The following is a 22414-nucleotide window of genomic DNA, read 5'->3' as shown; positions in this document are numbered from 1 at the left end:
TTCTATATAATTTGACGCGTGGCTAAGCTTTAATTATGAATATCCCCTCAAAGTACTTTCCTTTTAAATTAGTTATCAAAGACAAGTTACATAAATTGTACATCAAAATATCACGATTTGTCCAAAAAGCAACAATTTTGGAAAGGTTTCAACAAATTTTAACCCATTTTAACTATTAGTTTTATTTCTCTGTAAAATACAAATTAAACCCTTATAAATCTAAAAGCAACTCACCGTGTCTCAGCATGACACTCTCAGTATACATACGATGTACTGGATGTAAGGAAGGAGAGAGTTTCAGTAATACTTACTCACAATGTATTTTGGCATAACAAATGTAACTGTTCAAAAAATATTTTTTTTTGCTATTAATAGACAATTATGTAAAATTATTTGTAAACTTTCATTTAATAATTTCATGTATAATTGTTTATTTGAAGTGGGTTTACTTGCCTATAATTTTTCCATTTTTTGACGCCATCACTCAAAATATTCTGTTTATTTATTAAATTATTAACTCGATTTTATTCAGATTGCAGGGCTATATTATTATATTTGTGGCTTCCATGCATCACCATTAACATCACGTTTTAAATAATTGTTTTTAAAATATTATTGTTTGAAAACAATTATAGTTTCACTTATTACATAATTGGTTTAACAAGCAATCATCCGTGAATTCGTATGCAATTTTGTAGGCTTTGGACGTATATTAGCACTGCTGGTTCGAGTGCCTTCTATTTCCGACGCCAATGTTAGGTTGGCCTTCTTGCCACGATCAAGAAAATATATTAAAAAGCGTGTATTTATTGCCATTGTAATTTTCTACGGCCTTTATTCCCGATCAAAAACTGTATATATAGGCTACATTCGAGCCCCTGAGAGGTCTACTTCTGTCAAATGACAGCTAAGCTAGGTTCCATAAGTCTTTAAATAGGCCTAAATAGTAAAAGTTAGATTGCATTGTCTTTATATCTGCACTGCTAGCAGTTAACCGCTGCTTTGCATGCAATGTTGTAGGCGTTGCTGCAGATGTATAACCACTGCTGGTCCGAGTGAATTCTATTTCAGAAGCTAATTTTGACTTTGCATTGTTACCACGATCAAAAAAATACATGAAGAAGTGTATATTTATGGATATTGTAATTTTTTTCTTTTTTAATACTTTTTCCTTGTTAAATCAATAATATATATATCAAAGATCAGAGAAGCTTACTTCTGTCAAAACATAACGTCTTACATAATTTCAAAACTAAGTTGGTCTTTGTAACAGTCTTTACATTATAGCAAAAGTTAGACAGTAACTTTGTATTTTATATCTAATACTAAATACTTACTAAAAATATACAGATAAAAGTTTACTAACAATGTGACTATTTACTAAGTAAATTGAAAAATATTTTAAATATTTTAGAACATATTTAAAACTGAAATTGGTTCAAAATAACAGTCCAGCGAACTTTCATGTAGCATAATTCTTCCAGACTACTTCAAAGAGAATTTTCGGAACCAAGAATAATCTCGTAGGGTGGCCTACAACATTAGATTACTGATAGTATAAATATTAATTGTGTGAAGGGCCCAATATAAAGAGTTTTGTTTTTACTGGATGCGTTTATATTGAAAATCAAGATCCAATCTCTATTGCAAATATATTGGTTTAATATACATTTTGTGTACAGAAATACGCCATTGTCATTGTCATACATTTGTGTTATCCAACAACTATCCTACCTCTTGAGGGGCTAAACATGTTTAATTTCTCTCTGCCGGTACGATATATCTCGAACACAAACTGACCTAAAAGCTAGACTTGAAATTGTTCACAGACCTCAATATTTCTTTAAGAGGGGGATTCTTAAAACGGGAGTGCCGATGGCCGAGTGGTCTAAGACGTTGGACTTTGGGTCTGAGTTAAAGATAACGCTGGTTCAAATCCTGTCTGTGGCCGTTGCACTTTTTATCAGTACCCTCGACCTTGTACTGTATCGACTCTCCCCCTTGTTCTGTTTGATAAGATCCTCGCATAGGCCAGTGGCCTGTGACGAAGCACAGAATAAGGCTTAAAAGGGGATTGGCCTCTCTTTTTTTTAAAAAAAAGAGCTACATTGAGTTCTATGATAGTCCATGTCCATCCGTGGGGTTTGGCTGAGCATCAGTGCTGACACAATTTCTCTTGGGTCTTCTAAGAGGACGTAAAATTTCTTCTCTACATGATTGTATGTCTGTCTGTCAGCAGGACATCACAAGAATTACAGTTAGTAAGTTGTAGACTTGAAATTTGCATACATCCTCAACAAAGAATGTTACGCGACACGAGGTATGGCGTACTTCTATCTTGTTTTATGAAATGCCGTAAAAGTTCATAAACTTATCTTTTGCGTCTTTCCTTTAAGCGGATTACAGAAGTGTCCAAAATCATTACTTTAGTTAATTAATTTAGAGAGATTATAAAAAAATTCTGTATATTTCTGTTAATTTTATATTTAGCCTTCAGGAAAGTTACTCTAAAGGACTATGACTGAAATTCCAAAAATTCTAATCCCATTAAACACTAATTAGCTTAGGCTATAACACTTTTTGCTAGGAAATGGCATATTCGTTGTGGTGTTCGTAACGCACATTCTAGAAACTAATTGTTCAGTTTTTTTGTATGAATGTTTATAAATTTATACAAAATATAAAAAAGTGTTATTAAAAGATAACATATACTGCAGGGTATAAATTATGTGTTTCTAAGATAACCCCCCTTCCCCAGGTGTTTTTAATTTCTGCTAGATAATGCTTCTCTTTTGTTGGCACACCAGTATTTAGTTTCCCAATATTCCATGTTAATTTGGAGGAAAGCACCGTATATAAAAATAAATTCTCAGAGTAAGACTAATAAAGAATTGCAAGAATTAACATAGGCTATTAACTTTTCGCCTATGTAGTTTTTTTCACCGTGTTCAAAGTGTACGGTATAAATGACTTGAAGGAATGAAGAAAACTTAAAATAGCCTAATTCAATAATTAAACAACTTCCAATGACTTTAAAATCCGAAAAATTCTCTGCAAAGTATATATCTAAATAAACAAATGTAAAAACAATATGAATAAACATTTTTTTAAGTAACCTAAACACAATTTTCGATTTCAGCAACCAATATTTCGTCGCACGTAACTTATTTAATGGAAACGTCGTCGGCTAGTCGTCCGACGAGTATATATTACTACTTAGTAACTTTTTGCTTTCTATTAGCCTAGTCGTTTGTGTAATGCGTGTTCACGTACAAATACTAATTTTCATTTTAATTTATTTAAGATTAAGTCCTCTAGAAAGTTGGCTGAGTTATTTAAGTTACATTTGCGCTGACGATTTGCTATCGCTGTTACGTGAGAAGCACACATGAATGCCACTACGTTAAAATGTGTACGAGGAAATCTCCTACTTCGACGAAACAATGAACTTATACGGCCAAAGCAAAGAGTAGGCTATAGGCTAGTCTATTACTTTGGCTGATTATTTTCACTGCATTCCTTTCATTTTAACGAGTTTTTGTTCCGTACTAAGTTCTAAGCATCCTTTAATTAATCTACAAACAAAATGTTATTTTCATTTTCTCCACGAGTCTTGTAGCAACATTACATTGGCAAATGGATCATAGTTATTTTATAGGATTTCTATTAAATTACTGACTTCATTTAGCCTACTTTGTGGTTCTGATACACAGATATAGCCGGAAACAAACTAAAGTGTAGTTTTTTAAGGTGAAAATATTAACTAACCATCAGTCCTACTGACAAATTGTTTAAACTTGTATTATTAATTAAATTTGGATGTCTTATTGGATTTATTTTTTGATGACGCTTAACGCTTGAAAGATATTTTTTTAATCAGGTATGTTGCTAGTTATTTAAAAATCGTCATATAACAATACATCTTGTACCAGCAGAAATCATATTCTAGTCAAGGACATTACTGTGGTCAAAAAAGGCAAGACCTCGTTATGCCTCGTTAAAAGGGAAAATTTACCACGGAAATAAATATGTTGTCCAATGGCGGAGGCTTACTGTGGACACGGACCAATGGACGACAGGGGGCGTGGCTCCCCAGAGCGCATGCGCTGACCAGCGAACATGGAGCCTCTGCCCACAGCCCTCACTGTGTTTACAGAAGCCGCACCGATTATGTGCTGTATATTTTGACATCTGTGAGTGTGTTAACAGTGTGTTTTTCAAAGTACACTTAATTTGTGGCCTAGTGTTTGTATACAAAGTTATCTGTGTATAGTAGCCCGTGACGTTATTTACTCAACACTCTGCCGCGCAGCGCTCGTCAACAATCATCACGATAAATCTGTCTTTTTATCGGTTTCTCTAACTTTAAATATTATTTTCGTAACCATTCCGACGGTTTAAACGATGATATCGTGTAAGGTAAATAGCGACTGAATGACCAATAGACTCATTCTTAACATTGTCTGACGTTTAAAAATGCGATAAGCATTACGCACGATTATTAAAACATATTAGCATTTTTTTATTTAAAGCATAAGTTAATAATTTACCGCAATTGTACCAAACTATTGTTAATTACTGTATACAATATCAAGTTTAGTGGTAAAGAGGGCTTGATAGCCCTAACTCCGCCTCTTTAATAAAGACATTGTTCACTTAATTACTCTACATTCAACACTTGATCACAGACAATGTAAATCGAAGTAACTTATGTGGTCTTAATACAATTCACAGCAATCGTAGCAGATACACTTAAAGCGATTTTTAACTTAATATTATAACCATAACGCTAAGCATTTTTAAGGACACTGCGCCTAAATATTCTACACTTTCACAGTAGACTAATCGCCTAATCTGTCTTTATACTTATAATAACCAAGTTCAATAGTACCGGTAATATTTTATTAATACGTCAGACATCTAATAATTTATTACGATATTTTTATAGCGTTGCTTCAAAATGTTGAAAATATCCAGAGTGTATTAAAAGTAATAATTGTTACACAATTTTAACTTAAATCTAGTTTTTATCATTCCTGATAGCTTGTTGACATCCCTTTAAAAAAGGCTATCATACCACAAATAAAAATATATTACTAGATTCGTTGTGTTGGTAAACCAGATCAATAAATTTTTGTTACATTCGCTGTAACAAAATTAAGTTGTTAACAATGGTTATCTCTCCACAACGACAATCGTGTATGATAGTGATACGCATGGTGCACGTGACACCGTAGCCGTAGCCTACTTAGGTACTGTCAACTGCTGGCCTAATCTACACTGTTACATAACACAAGAGTGCTGAGTCGCCGCTTCAGCAGTATTGTAGCCGCTATCAGTCTACAGCAAGCCTGCTAGTTGTCCACTGTCACAACACAATATTTACTCTTACTACTTCCATCAGCAAATGTTCCTCTATCACGGATATAAGAACAGGATCGACATTTTTGTAAAAATAATTTTATTATATTGTTTATAGCTTTATAGCATAAGTTACGCGTGACGAGGATATCTGCGCGGTAGAAAATGTGTTGGACTATATTTTACAGCTTCTGCAGATATGTCGAGGACTTGTGCTGAAGTGTGAGTGTCAATAGTCAGACTGCAGAGTTAGTGACATTTTTGCCGAGGTTCAGCAGTTTCAGATCGGAAGGGTGATGGTCTCTCATCTCATGCAGAATTCGGTAAGTTGGTGGAGTCTGACTCAATGTTTTATTGTTTATTAGAGCTTTAAACTACCTAAATAGTATTATGTCAACACTATTTTTTTTTTATTGTTGCTTTTATTTGTAGATTTTCTAATTTTGTTTATTCAGCAAAAAGTTAATATTTTTAAATTTGCACTTTCATATTTTGATTGATCGCGGTTAAACTATTTAAATGTGCTGTCATAATTTTGTAAGAAAATGTATTGTAAGGAAAACTTACATTTTGTTGATTTTCGTTGTCTTTGTGGTTATTGGAATGGTTGTTTGGACAACTACTGTTGAACAACATTGTATCTAGAAAAGAAACGCAACATATATAACTTTAATTACACATTGTGTTCATAAAAAAAATAGTAATATACTAAAGAACGTCAACAAAACAAACATGTTGTGCACATAGGATGCTGCAGGTTAAAATTTAAACTTAAAAAGTATGTATATGAGATTCGGATTTGTAATTATTGCATCTTTAAAACACACGTCAAGATTTACACGACTAAATTACCAGTGTAGACTAAGAGTCTACTTTTAACTACAGCTAATGAGTTGTGAATTTAATGTAAAATTACTATAGGATTAGGATCTCCATTAAATTAAACCTTTCCTTCGTTAATATAGCTAATATTAGCTGAAATTCCGTCAAACTCATTGCTGTAGACTAACTACTTTCCGAATAAACTGTTAGTGCAACTATCGGTTTTATACAATATTTTTATTATGATTGGGCTCGGAATGGCATTGCTTACTTTAACACTTACCTCAACACCATGTGGTAAGTAACATTAATGTGCTTGTTGCGAGCCACCATAAACATGTAAACACCTCAGATGTGGAGACAACCAAATCGCTCGAGCATTTTACTTAAACAATTTCACTAAACGAACAACTGGCTGGTAGGAGTGGGTTTTATTATTATACATAGCTTATAACATTAAAAGCAGCATTCGCCGCCCGCAAACGTCGAATGCTAAATTGTTACTCTCGGATTGCAGTTATCAGGCGCACTATATATCATTTATATACTACTCGGAAATTTACACCAAATAATCAGAGTGCAATGTCTCGAAAGTTGTATTTTTACAAAAAAAAATTTTTTCAATAATTTTTCCTTGCCTATTTTCTGGTAATTATTGGTTAAAAAAGAAATTTCAAAATAAAAATAATAAAAACTGTTATGTTTTTTAAAGCCTAAGATTTCTTCGAAATATTATTATTAGTCTATCTCTTATTATTATTACAGAATTATTATTGTTGTTGTCGTTGTTGTTATTAATTATTATTAAAAACTTAAAGGTACATTAATTCTATTTATTTACAAATAGGTACTCACTTATCTGTATTTTTATACATGCACAGTTTTTTTGATTAATTGAGAGGTCAAGAGATACTAATAGTCGTCTGTTAAAAGTACAAACTGATACCCTTAAATTTTCGCCCTATGTAGCTAAACATGAAAGTTTTCAATGGAATTGTAAAATTGTTTCCAAAATCCAACGTCTTACAATCAAATCAAAAACTATATTTATTTCAGATTGTGGATCTAGAATAGGATCGTATGAATGGTCACGATATTTTATGGCTGTTCTACAATCGCAGAACCAATCTAAGCACAAAGCCTGTTATTTCGTAAAATCGATAAAAGAATTTACCTCAGAACAAGAACAATCGCCAGCCGCGCTAGGTTTGATGGAAGTCGAATTGAAGGAATCGGAAAGGTTGAGAATATCAATCAATATTATTTTCTAAGATCATTCTTTCTCAGTTTCATTAGTCTAACTAACGTAAATAAGAATTAAATAAGCGGCAGCTAACCACAAGAAGATCAACCTTTTGTCGGAAAGTTACGACTTTCAGTTTCTTTATCTATATAGTTGTCGGACAGGTATGAAAGTAGCCTATTAATTGTGTGTTTAATGGTCTGCCTTAAGAGTATTCAGATAAGAAAAACTAGTTCTGAGAAACATATTATTACTTGATATTTTCAACCCCTTTTGTTGCATTCGACGTTCACAAAAACTAGGACGACTGACGATCTAACATTTCTTTCATAAGAGAAAACTCTCAATCAATTTCGAGGAAACCCGGATGTGTGTGGAAATTGGCTTTCGGCTCTTCGACTTATTACTCGAAGATGCTTATTGTGTTTCAGCCGATTATTACCGAATCAGAAGTTATAGTTTACTGTTGGCCTACAGACTGTCCATTTTAACTGCACCACAGTTGGCATCTCAAACACGACTAATTTACATGAAGTTTTTAATGGAACACATCACTTATCTTTTATTGGAATCAAATATGTTCCATTTTGTATGGATTGAACCGCTTCGGGTCCGGTTTGCGCCATCTATTAGGCCTCTATCTAACATTTTCTTGAGTTCCATCCCGTGATAAGAAGAAAATATATATTTACATAATAGTGCATATTAATATTTAAAGTTGTATTGCTATATCTGCAATGATTTTTTAATATAGTCTAATGCCGTCCCCATACAACATCACTTGGTTGGCTATGCTAGTTATTATTGTTGTTGTATTAAGTTTTATATGCATGTTGGCAATTTGTTAATTACACTACAAGAGTTTGTTATTGAACCTGAACACGATACTAAATATTCTACTTAACAACTTCATTCGTTTTACTATATATACTTACGGGGTTCCATGAGAAATATTGAAGTTGGTCGCCACATTGGAAAGTTCATATTTTAAAATGTCACTGAAAATTAGGTGAAGCACTCCGTTTAAACGTTCCTGTAAATTTTGTCGTTTTTAGTTACTACATAGTTACATTGGCAATTTGTGTGGTCATTCTATTATAGTGATTTAATTTCAATGATTTCTCTCCTCACTTTTAACTTGAAGAAATTTACATTTACATTATTGTTATTATACATTAGGAAGATGTGTCCAAAGACGATAAGAATTACAGTAAAAATATGGAGATCGGTCGTTGTGTGGAAGTTTTGTCTACTGCCGGGAGCTGAGTATCGTACACTACGGCACAGCGCGCGCTAGCCTCCCATCTACTCTTATATAGCCAACCGGAATGACACATCTATAATTCAAAAAGTTTCTTTATTAAATACAATTGTTTACCAAATATAACTCTCTCTTTCAAATATTTTCACTTCATTACCTATAGGGCATGCTATAACACGGGATCTTAGTCTATGTTCGATCAAAGTAAAATTTAAACTCAAATATAAGACGTAGCCTACTGTGCATCATTTACAGGCCCTTCTCCTGAAAAATGTGTACAGAAAAAGTGTACTCAGTTTAATTTTTGGAAAATGTTGTTGCGTACCTATTGAATAAACGCAAATGTTTTATTTTACTAAATACGCTATAGAAGTATACACCAACTACAATCTGGTGTTTTTAGCATTACAGGATACGAAGCTGTATAAAATATTAATAGGTGTATGTGATTTCCGAGGAAATGAACATTTGTACACTCAACATGTTTAGATGGAATGTATGGGTTATGCTGCCCGTCATAGAAAATATCTTAATATAATTATTTCCTGGCTTGACAACTTTATTGTACTACTTCTTGATTACTTAAAACTTTAATTTTTAAATTCTATATCATATTATGTAATCAGAAAAATAAATGTAGTAGTATTTCATTGCTTTTGTTCAGCTATAAAACAATATTTATCTTTCATTCAGTATTTATAAATTCAAAATATTATGATATACCATTATTTTCCTGTAATATATATAATAATATGTTTCTAATGATAAATTAAGAAGTGTACTTGTTTTAAGAAAGGAATTTAGACATTCCATAGTTCAATAATAAATTGTACTTACTTAAATCTTATAGAGTACGGCTAGAGCAAAAATATGATTCAGTAAATCAGTACTTAAATATATTGTTAAATATTTACTGTACCTAAACAAAATACTGGATTGAAAAAAGTGTAAATGTCTCACAAAATGTTAAAATTATTTTTTTACGACCGTTTGATAAGAAAACATTTTATTTGTATTTAACAAACAATATTTAATCTTTGATTTCATTTTCAAAAAATACGCTATTCATAGTTTAAAATTAATATTCCACTATGTACGCTTAACAAAATAGTTATTTTAAATTTATTAGTCTCTTAATATTATATGGTATAGCCTACATATTGCACACGGTTTGAAATAATAGCTAATAATTAGATTAGACCGTCGATTTGTAACGGTAGAATATGAAACTTTAAAGACAACATTATAGTTTGGTTTTTACAGCAACTCCACCTGTTATGGAGGATTTGAGGAATAAGCTTTTTTTCTCCCAAAACTGGAGATTGTACTAGCTAATGAATAAGCCTAGTTTTTTTCGATTTCCTTACGTAAAGTATCGTTTTAAATACAATTTCCTACGAAATGTTTCTATTAATCATTTCAGATTTATTGAAAACAAATTTGTTTAACCTCCAAAAACTTCTGTACACTAGTCAGATTTGGCCACAATTCAGAAACGGACAAATTAACTTTTGTTGTAACCAACATTTGTCGTAAAAATATTGGAAGTGGTGTAAACATGTTCTATGTTAACAGGCTATGTTTTTGATAATCGGACGTAGCCTATAACCATGTGCAGACTTCTTAACTAATATTGTTTGTTCAAGTACAAGCAAGTTAATATTAACTATTATCTAACTATCCAGTAGCCTATTTCCTGTTAAAAATACCAAATGTGGAAGTTATTGGCAATGAGTAATACGATTTCGTCTTATTCGGTACTACGTTTTTGTCTCATTTTTTCCAATGACTGTTTTCTGAATTTCTCTAAAAAGTATGAAATACTTTATTTATTTAAAAGTTCTTAACTACAAATATTCTATAAATGCACTCGTAAGTACACGCCACGTAGTTTACATTAACAGTATGATTTATTCATCCGACGGGAAGCATTTCACAAATAAATGAACTAGGCAAACATTCAATATTCAAGAAATAACAAATATAAAATACATAACAACTTAGATAGGTTCTGTATAATATATATATATATATATATATATATATATATATATATATATACAATAATTTACAAGAGAATGTTTATAATATATATGTTTATCATAATTCGTTTCACAAAAATGTAATTATAATTGAATGATGAAATTAATTATTCAAAATACTACTGTTAAAAGTAAACTACAACAAATTTTATGGTATTGTAATTGATTCTGAGTTTGGGGAATAGTATTTTATGTTAAATTCATAGCTGTTTAGAACAACTTCTATTAATAATGTGGTTACTTCACGTGAAATTAGTATTGAAAATACATAAAGTATTTTTAAATCAGGCCCAAATAAAAACTGCTGAAGTTAACATTTTCAGCATTTACTATCACCATAATTTTCAGTTATATCATCAGGGGGTGACACGTTTTTATTTTATTTTATTTTACTTTATTTTTTTTAATTAGTTTCCTTAAACAATTTGTTATGACATGTAAGTTTGTAAATTATATTTAATTACAAAATATAGTTTCCTTAAGTCATGAATAATAATAAAAGTCACGCCTTATGTCCTTACTTTAAATGTCTGTAATTTCACGTCGAGTAATCAAAGAATGTTATATACTTTCTTTTTAGATTCAGGGAAGTTATCTTAAAGAGCTATTAGTTTTAACATAAAATGCACATTTTAAACCCAAAATTGATTGCCACGCCTTAAAAACATTACAGTAGGCAGGAGTATTGGTTCTAATACTGAAGGCAATTCTTATGAGTTTCTCGTTTCTGCTAATTGATAAAACCTGCATTTACTGGTATTTTAAGACACTGAATTACCAAATTCAATGAGGTGTTTTAAAAACTATATATTAAAAAAAATATAAACCTTTTAGATATTGAGAATGAATATGAATATAACTATTTTTTCAACAAAGCTAGGTAGGACTAAGTCACACCATTTATGGCACAACAGACTTCGGTGACGTTCAATTCAAAATTTCAAGTGTTTAGCTTATTACATATTTTTATAGATAGAACGACAAACAATCCTACGGAAACCATTTTTTATATCTCTCGGTTTGGTCAACCACGCACAATCGGACATGCACTATTGTAGCACTCATTATTATCTGCATAAAAATGAATTTTTGTGCAAAAATTAAGTTTACAGAAGAAACATTTCTCGAGATATCTTTCCACATGATATTTTCATATGTGTTTCATTAATTGGGTATTATATTAGTAATCAAGTCTACACACCAAGTCACCATGAAATAATGTGTGTTTGGATTGTTACATACATCACTTAAACTCGGCTATACGTGTTAATATATCACGTGTTAAAATGTCTTATGAGTGAATTTGTTAACAAATTCCTTTATACTGTACTGATATTTTCCCGTCGTCATTATGGATATTGCCTAACGCTCAGCCAAATTCCATGGAATGACATGCACCATCATCGAGCTTAGTGATATAGAAATTAAGATTCGTGAACAATTTCCAGTATATAGGTCAGTTCGTTTTCGAGATATCGTGCGGACAGACAGACAGAAAAGAATCTTTTGCAACTCCTCGACTGATAGGCTTCGCTAACGCTCAGCCAATAACATTTTGATCACCTGCTCCAAACCCGCAGTCAAACCAAACAGCACGAATCACCTAGGAGCCAAAAGACAATTTACATTCTACAATCACACAACTTAGGTTTCCTTAAAATCGATAGAGGAACGTCTGTCTGTAGAAGAAATTGACTGTCAGCCACGCTAGTAGCCTATTGGAAGAGATCGAAACGGTAGGGTATAAAAAGGGTTAAAATTAACGATATTTTTTTCTAGATTATATTTTTTTAATATTTATTAACACTTAAAACCACCGCCATACGCATAAATAATGGTTACATGACCATCGGGCAACTGGATAAAGTGCCTTTTTCAGTGGCACTTACAGAAACGAAAGGCGCCGGTTTAACATTTATTTTCATATTTGAACATTGCATTAAGTACTGCAAGTTAAAACATATTTACTTTCAAACTTATAACCGCTTTGAAAGTCTCCATTTAGGCCTGAACCAAAATTATAGCGGTTGTTGATTAAGTTCTTTGTTATGGTAAATTGGCTGTAGATTGCAAACGACGAAACGGTACTTACACAATGCACATGGCACTCTGCCCCTGGACTATAACTCAGTAGTATGTTGTGGGTGGAGTGATTACACTCCGGTTATATCACCGCTTCTGGACTCGAGGCGAAGTACCAGTAATTCAAACTACTGGGGGCGTAATAAACTGACAGGAAATGGCAAGTTTGATTGGCTTGTTATGACATTACGTGTTGCATAAATGCTACTCTAACTAACCAACTTGTAAAACAATCGTACTAAATTTATTGTGACTCAAGTCGGGATAGGTGAGGCTACTTGGTTTGAGCTTTCTAAACTGTTAATTATATTCAAACTACTGGAACTTGGAGGCTACAATGCCATGTTCATAATATCCCCTGGAAAATGTAGTGGATGATGAGTTAACTAAAATATATAAAACCTATTCGGGAAGATTGTTTTATTCTATTGAGTAGCCTGCAACAACGAATAGGGCTTACTTTATTAGGGCATGCTTGTTCTAAAATAGATGCATGTTGCTAGTCCTGCCGCTGGGTAATTTCGATTTGCCATGTATAGAATAATTAGTAGCTAATTATGGCAAAGTTTTTGAATTTGTAGGCTACCCTTCCGGAACAAATTATGGCATATTTAGTTCTAAGAAGTCAGCAAAGCGCTATCGACTTTCTAGCCTATACAAAACAGAGTTGAAACTTATACTAAATTTTTTAATTTATTAGTACGGTACTAATTATTACTGAATACATAGTATCAATTAAGATCAAAGTTGTGGAATTTGTAACCTTCAGGAACGAAAGTTACAGCGTATTTAATTCTAATAAGTTCAACAATATGACATTGACTTGCTAACCTGCATAAGTATAAATATGATCTGAAACTTTTACAATAATAACTGGCAGTTACCTGCGGCTTCGGGTAAAATTTTCAATGGCGAAAATAGAAGGGCGAAGTCTTTTTAGTCAAGGCATTTGTGGTGTAATATGTATACTATAATGTGGTGTAATATGATGAAGCAATATGAGTTTTTTCAAACAGAATTAGCCACAGAAATGATACTTTCAATTCAGTGTCAATGGAAATGAGATTTAACAGTTAATATTATGTTTATTAGCTCTTATTTCAGGATTTTCGCGTGTAGGATCATGCATTATATATATATATATATATATATATATATATATATATATATATATATATATATATATACATGTAGGCTAATGTCTGTGAAACCTACTTAGGTCAAAAACGTGAATTTCTCATAATTTCAGAATCAGAATCAGAGACTTTATTTGTCAATCAATCACACATTACAAAATTAATAAAGAGCCACATGGGACGAATCCTGTGCGGGGCTCTGAGTTCCATTAAAAAAAACTGTGCGCTTACTACATAATATATAAAAAAGACAGAAAGAAAGATAAAAAAGAAACACATTACACTAAACAACTAAATAAATTTAGAAATATATGTACAGTATACGTTAATAAAAATAAGTGCAAACTAAGACTGCTACAGAATAGTTGTAACTACACATACATCGTATTTGACTAGCACTACAGAAATACGTTTCTTCCCTCATGTAGGTTCAAAGATGTTTTTATCCATTTACTTTATGAAAAATATTTACGAAAAAAGTAATTATTAAAAAACAATTAATGAATTAAAACATCATGAATTTGAAATCACTTTTAGTCTAAGGTATTTCCAGTGCCATAAGTTGAGTTTGCCCTGTAAAGAAAATATATTTACAGTTACCCGCAGCTTCGCATGCAATTCCACAAGCTTTGCAAGTTTATGAAAACCTCTTCTGGTTCGAGTGCATTATATTTATGACGCCAATGTCAAAAGTGGCGGACTCCTCATTAGGCATACTGCATTAGGCACGAGCCTGACGACGCAGCCAACTGTATTTTTTCCGATAAATTAAACAGTCGGTGCCTACCCCGTTGTATCAGTTTTTGTTAAACGATCGGTTGAATAGTTTGCGTGTGAAAGCGTAATAAACAACACACTCACTTTCGTATTTATATCATAATGCGAAAATTAGTAAGGGCCTTGTGCTGTAGTAGTAACATGCTCTCCCGGCAAGTGAGAGACCCGGCTTCGAGTCCCAGCGGAGCGAGTATATTTTGCGGTTCAATATTTATTGAAAATAAAATCAGGCTATTGCCATTTATACAAATTATATATAATTATATAAATGTTGTGCGTGTGCGTGCGTGCGTGCGTGCGTGCGTGCGTGTGTGTGTGTGTGTGTGTGTGTGTGTGCGCGTGTGTGCGCGCGCGCGCTAACCTACATAAGTAAGATATTAATAATATTCTTTATTGCAGGAAATAATTAGCAATAATGGTATTGCAAGCGTAATATAGAAATAAAAGTTCTAATCTAATAACTAACACAATTTTAATTCTAAGTAAAAATAATAGATAAGTAAGTATAAAATTAAAATTAATTTTTGGGTATGTCCCACACCTGTCGCCGTTTCCTCGATAGTAGCCAAATTTTCTTGGATATCAGAAAGGGAGTTAGAATTTTTTTTAATGTTAGTGAAGACTATCCCAGCGACCCATCGCAAACTCGTCAACTGAGTAAAATGCCTTAGACACTAAGAAGTGTTTTAATCGAGATTTAAATTGTTTTTGTTATTGACGCGTTTGATCTCTTCAGGGAGCCTATTGATTAGCCTTACACCAACCTGAGATGGCAAGCGTTCAAAAACAGTAGTTCTGTGCTGTGCCATACGAAAATTGTCCCGGCCTCTAGTTCCGTATTGGTGTACGTCGCTACCCCGAAGTGAGACGCACTTGAATCGGCAGTATAGCACGACGTGGATAATGTAGAGGCTAGGTAAAAGATGCCGAGTTAAAACTTATACATTAGTTACATATCGTTGCTATCACATTATTGTTTATTGCCGGAGGCTACTATTTTGGAAGAGTTTTTCTTATTGGGAACCTTTAAGAAAACTGCAGTATTAGAAAGAACAGACTTTGTTTGACTTCTGTGAAAATTACATGAAATTATGATGATCGATTCTTGTTTTCTGCCTTTCAAAGGAAGTGATGTCGGTGAGAAGGAGGCCACTCTATCCCTAACAGACCTCAAATCACGTCTCACATGGTCCAACTTTTCCGACGTAAGGTCACGTTGGACGATATGGTACATTATCTGATGTCGGGAAAGTACCGATCGGAAATGCCCCGGTGGCCCACACTTCTGACAAAAAAAGTAAAACAGCCCTCGAGATAGTACCTAAATCCAAGCTCATGTTACGTGGTCGCTTGTTAACTTTTTATATTTATAAAACGTACATATATATATATATATATATATATATATATATATATATATATATATTTACCTACTTCCTTGCCTACATTGCTTCCTTTTGGCAGAAAACAAAAAATTGATCATCATAATGACAAGTAATTTCCACAGTAAGCTAAACAAAGTCTGTTCTTTCTAATAATCTATATTATCTATTTGTACCCATATATTAGAATTTGTACCATTTTAATTCATATTTTAATTTCTATTAATTGTACGAATAAAATTCTGCAAGCCCAGCACCAGTGGAACTTCAAGTTGAAACTTAACCAATAATTAGTACATAATTTGCATAAATTTTTAAAATTTGTACCCTACAGAAACCTGAGAACCGTTAGGAAATGTTCAGCCTCTAGAGGTATGCATTCTCTAAAATGATGCGGCTTCTGGTGGCGAGCTCCTAGTTGTGGAGTTTTTGAAATGCAAACGCCCACCAAAAACTTTTAGTTTTATAAGCCTTTTTACTCCTGAAATTAGATATTTAAGAGGTTACAGCTTACAGAACTGCCTAATGGGGACCACCGACCTATGAAAGCTTTTCTTCCTCTGTCTTCTGGAAATACACACCTCTATGATCTTCTATAACCTAAGAGTATCTCACATCTGGAAACTCCTGTTATCTGAAAGATGCACATCTAGATATTGTGGAAGCAATATCCCGGCCTGTGGGATATTTATGTATCTGGAATCTATTTTGTATCAAATCCATTCGTGAATAAGAAATACAGGTATTGCAAATGCCTATGGTCTTTAACACCACCTTATTGGCTCTAAGTATGTTTAATATTATACTAGGTTAAAACTGGTTACGAAGAATGTCCAACCCAACTAATTTTGAAGTTTTAAAGTTCCCAAACGCTCTCTAGATCCCTTTTGTTGGCCCTAGATGTACTCTAGGTTAAAGGCAGCCGAAGAACTATTATGTGTATTTATTCCATTACAAAGTCCTCACCAATTTTGATTAAAATCATTATTACTAGAACGCCCTGGTATATTGTGTTGGGAAAGACTGATTCTGGGACTTCGCCCTCCTGGCTTAAACCCCGCTCATGAATTACCCTTGCTTAACCTTTGTCCATGGTTTGATGAAGGATCCTCTAACCTTAAGGCGTTTAGAGTACTTCTGTAGAACTGTAGGCTTTCAGGCTTCATTCTGATTAACCCCACCAATAAACTGGACAGTAATATTTACTTAAAGAACTGTTAATTCCATTGATTAATTGCGTTAATTCATTAGAATTAAGATTCATTAAGAATTGTGGCTGTATTCTTGATTACATAAATAATGATTCGTTTACACAAAAATACATTATAATATGTACTTTAAAATCCACCTAAATATACGACTCTAAAGTATATAAATAAAAACATCCTACCAACACAATTCTGAAAAAACACATATTTATAATATACAACATTATTTATAAACACATATAATACTTATATATTATAAATCATTAAGCTCTCAGCCATAAGGTTCTATAACGTCAAAAATCTGTCCCCATCAAACCCCTACTGAAGAGACAAGAACTTATGTAAACATTTGCTTAGCAAGATTGAATAGCGGTAAAACTTTAACATTGATGTCAATAAATAAAGTTTATATTTTTTAATCTCTCATTTTCAACCCTAAAATGGTTCAAAATTTGGTATTGTACTTTATTTCCAAGATCAAGTAACATGAATATAAAGTCTCTGAAATCACTGCAATTACTGCTTTACATTACATTATAGAGCAACCCCACAATAAGACAGGTACAGGAGTCTCGCACTCCCTACGTACGTATGCGATAAGCCGTATGACGCACGGCAAGCGAGCGATCCTGCCGTCAGTGTGCAGTTCTCCGTCTCCAGGACACGTTACCTCGTACAATACTCGCCATGGACGAAGGAACTTTAACAGTGCTCAGGAACTTTGTCATGGAGGTAGGTATCCCCGCGCCAAAAATCAGCTCTACTATTTTGAAATTTAAATAATTATTGATTTGTTTCATTTTTACGTCTTTAATTGCGTTTTGCATTTTACAAATACGTTTCAATTTACCAAAACGTATATGTCACTGTACTAATTTTGTTCTCGCGTATTCTTCAATCGAACTTGGAATGTTATACATACAAATTGATGTTTAGTAGCTTCAGCTATATAAATTGTTAATTTTTCGAGAACTTAAGTTTTTAGTAGAAAATTTGGGCGAATTTAATTAAACCAGAAGTAACTAAGGGGATTTTCTTGCTTTGAAGAAGTTTTTAGTGTTTTTGTACCGATACTTGTATAAGCAGTATAAGCCGTAAACGTTACACTGGTAAATTTACCTTTTGATACGATGTTAAACTTACGACCAACATAATTGCGAGAAATTTTAATTCTTAATGCAGAGTGTGAAGCTGTCTGATATGTTGGACCTCTCGGATCGGACAGTATAATAAGCTACTTAGTAGCCCAATTTGCAATTTCCTCGTGATAGAGACGTGAACGTATTCTTCCTCAAGCAAACGCATATATCCTACCGGGTATATACGAGATAGAGGTGCAGGAACATTACAAGTTTTATTCTTTACAGTGGATTAATTCTCAGTAAATACTAAAATAATACAATGCCCATGCTAATTTTAAACATGTCTAAGATGCAACAATATATATAATCATCATAACTACTGTATAGCGCCCGCCTCAGCACTATCGTGTGTGATAAGGAGTGGTCAGTCGTGCTGAGCAACGCAGGTGTCGCGGTCCTGACGGTGTCCTCTGACGCAGGACCCTTGGTTAGTTTTAGTGACACCTCAAGGATCAAATCCGTGCAATTGATTATTTTTTCAAAATGAATAAAATTAGCCAGTTGTATGTAGTAGTTTCATAACTAAGACGATCAAATAATATTTCTTTCAATGTAGTCAGAAAATTTTAATTTATGCACGGTCGCCACTTTAAAGCTTTGCAATATGATGATTAATAAATTACCAAAGATTAGTACATACAACTAGCGAAACTAACACATTTTAACTTTTGTGTGGGATTCTTCAAACGATCATATTATTTTATGTGTAACATTTTGTCTGAACAAGATTATATTCTGTTCAGTGGAGGATGGTCCCCTACGCACGAATATTCGGACACCAGCTGAGCCAACGTGCACCTAATGTTCCTCTGAATCATCGATTTTGTTCCCAGAATACAGTTAAATGAATGCATTTAGTTCATTTATATTTAATTTAGTTAATTATACACTTAATGTTTATGCAAAAATAAAGAAAATGAGACTAAAAACAACTTACTTATCAATTTAAAAACCTAACAATTAAACAAGACTCTACTAAACATTTATAGAACAACGTAAAAAACATTGCTAAAAATCTCGCAGGAACGCATTTCTTTATACTACACACACACACACACACACACACACATATACATTTGATGTAGTACTTTTAATTGTTTGAGTGTCATTGAAGCCTATTTCTTACTCAAGGAGCTGTTTGGGAAAAGTTTCATTTCTGTTGTCTGTCTGTCTTTCTGTGTATCCGCACGATATCTCGAGCGCAAATTTATCTATAGACTTTTTAAATTTTGTATGAAGTTTCATTTTAAACAGGCAACATCAAGTTAGATAATTGTGAATGTCACTCCATGCAATTTAGTTGAGTTTTGGCGAAAATTGTTACGTGGTTTTATGGTTAACCATAATAATAGTTGTTAAACACACTGAGGATAATCTTATGGTATTTTAAACGTGATATAGAAACACATTTAGCCTAAATGTCTGTGTATACGCTACATTTGGCATGAAGCTTCATTTCAAAATCGATAATTGTGAATGTCACTCCATGCAATTTAGTTGAGTTTTGGCGAAAATTGTTACGTGGAATGCCATAGTAATTGTTAAACACACTGAGGATAATCTTATGGTATTTTAAACGTGATATAGAAACACATTTAGCCTAAATGTTTGTGTATACGCTACATTTGACATGAAGCTTCATTTCAAAAATAGGTAACAGTTCGATAATTGTGAATGTGAATCCATGCAATTTTGGCTGAGTATTAGCGAACTGTTGTTTTATGAATAACCATAATAATAGATTGTAAACAAACTGAGGACAATCATATGGAATTTAATACGTAATACAGAAGCACATGTAGCGTAACTGTCCGTGTATACGTTACATTTTGCATGAAGCTTCATTTCTAAATTAGGCAAAATCGAGTTCGATAATTGTGAATGCCACTCCATGCAATTTAGTTGAGTATTGGCGAACATTTTTACGTTGTTTTATGGTTAACTATAATAATAGATTGTAAACAAACTGAGGACAATCATATGGTATTTTAATACGTAATACAGAAGCACATGTAGCCTGAATGTCTGTGTATACGTTACATTTTGCATGAAGCTTCATTTCTAAATAGGTAACAAGTTCGATAATTGTGAATGTGATCCCATGCAATTTGGTTGAGTATTGGCGAACATTTTTACGTTGTTTTATGGTTAACTATAATAATAGATTGTAAACAAACTGAGGACAATCATATGGTATTTTAATACGTAATACAGAAGCACATGTAGCGTAACTGTCCGCGTATACGTTACATTTTGCATGAAGCTTCATTTCTAAATTAGGTAACATACGAGTTCGATAATTGTGAATGTGAATCCATGCAATTTGGTATTGGCGATCATTATTACGTTGTTGTATGGATAACTATAATAATAGATTGTAAACAAACTGAGGACAATCATATGGTATTTTAATACGTAATACAGAAGCACATTTAGCGTAACTGTCCGTGTATACGTTACATTTTGCATGAAGCTTTCATTTCTAAATTAGGGTAACATCGAGTTCGATAATTGTGAATGTCAATCCATGTAATTTGGTTGAGTATTTGGCGAAAATGTTAACGTTGTTTTATGAATAACTGTAATAATAGATTGTAAACAAACTGAGGACAAACATATGGTATTGTAATACGTATTACAGAAACACACGTACCCTTGCTTTTCATGTATACTTTACATGTTTTAACAAGTTTCATTTCCAAATGGGTAACATCGAGTTCGATAATTGTGAATGTCACTCCATGCAATTTGGTATTGGCGATCATTATTACGTTGTTGTATGGATAACTAAAATAATAATAGATTGTAAACAAACTGAGAACAATCTTTTTGTATTTTAATACGTAAAATAGAAACAAATGTAGCCTAACTGTCCGTTAATACTTTACATTTTGTGTGAACCCTACTTTTTGGATAAATACGATAAGTTCTATGGTGGTGCATATCCATTAAGGACATTTTGCTGAGCACTCCACAAGCCTATCCGCCAGTAAGCTGGCACAATTGTTATTCTTTCTGCCGGTGGGTTGTAAAACACGTTCTGTCTGTCTGTCTGTCCTCAGAACGAAATGAGCTATAAACTTGTAATTACCGAGCGAGGCTCGTGACACCGGGCGCCTGCTACCCCGTGACACCGGGTGACCCTACTGGGCGCGACACGGCGCGGCGGGACATTGTCGTAGGTCAAGTCGGCCGTCGCGCGCCTAGCCGCTGCTCTCAGCTGATAAACCGCAGAGCCAGCGTTCGTGTTTCGCAGTGTACGCACTACTCTCGGTCTGCTTCGTGAGAATCACATACAACACGACCGATACACTCTACACGTGCTCTGAGCACCCGGCAGACATACACCAGTGGACAAGCTAACCCGACTGGGCCCGAGGGGGCGTAGTTACACGATACGATACTCAGCAACTATCGTGGGTCATTGGTATCAATAAGCAATCTTAACAAAATTTAATATAGTTTTTTTTATAAGTTGACTCCAAGGTCACGGCTTGATTCCAATCTGAAGTGAGGGCGAAGTCCTTGAATAGCAGCAGTGAATCAAGTGATTGGTCTGTATATTTTGTTACGTATTAGACAGGTATTATCCTTATTTGGGATGAATCTCCCATATATGATGTGTGCGTTAAAAAGGATTTATAACAGCACGTTTGGAATTATTGAGAGGCAGAGGCCTGATGAGGAAACATTTTGTTTGATAACTATCGACAACATTGTTCTGGGAGCTTTGTTGGAGAAGAGTAATGTTCAAAACTGTATGCAACACTGGTTGATTCAAAAGTTTCGATATTGAAAATTAACTTGATTTTAACAATCAAATATAACAGTGACGAACAAAGAGTACGTACGTTTTGAACCAATCTTATAATCTGGGATTCAACCTTTCAACAAAGTTAAATAGAGAGCAAAATATTAAGGATTGTATTAAGGGTATTATTTACAATTGTTTTTTTGA

The 22414-nt window shown here is 33.3% G+C and overlaps 1 protein-coding gene across 5 annotated transcripts in view; it reads left to right on the top strand.

The window, feature by feature from the left end:
* The first annotated feature begins 4154 nt into the window (after positions 1-4154).
* The window catches only part of LOC124360335 (forkhead box protein D3-like), a 52847-nt gene continuing 34587 nt past the window's right edge, over positions 4155-22414 (top strand). For 2 of the 5 annotated variants that reach the window (XM_046813876.1, XM_046813877.1), the window contains exon 1: positions 5377-5684. In XM_046813876.1, the coding sequence (XP_046669832.1) occupies positions 5658-5684 (27 nt within the window). In that variant the 5' untranslated portion in view covers positions 5377-5657. Of the gene's footprint in view, positions 4194-5376; positions 5685-22414 lie in introns of those variants that run through there. The other 3 variants (XM_046813875.1, XM_046813874.1, XM_046813878.1) reach the window with 3 other exon arrangements.

Source organism: Homalodisca vitripennis, chromosome 4 (genome assembly GCF_021130785.1).
Source record: "Homalodisca vitripennis isolate AUS2020 chromosome 4, UT_GWSS_2.1, whole genome shotgun sequence".
NCBI classification, from domain to species: domain Eukaryota; kingdom Metazoa; phylum Arthropoda; class Insecta; order Hemiptera; family Cicadellidae; genus Homalodisca; species Homalodisca vitripennis.
Note: the sequence above shows the minus strand (reverse complement) of the source record. Positions and strands in the feature narration are given on the sequence as shown.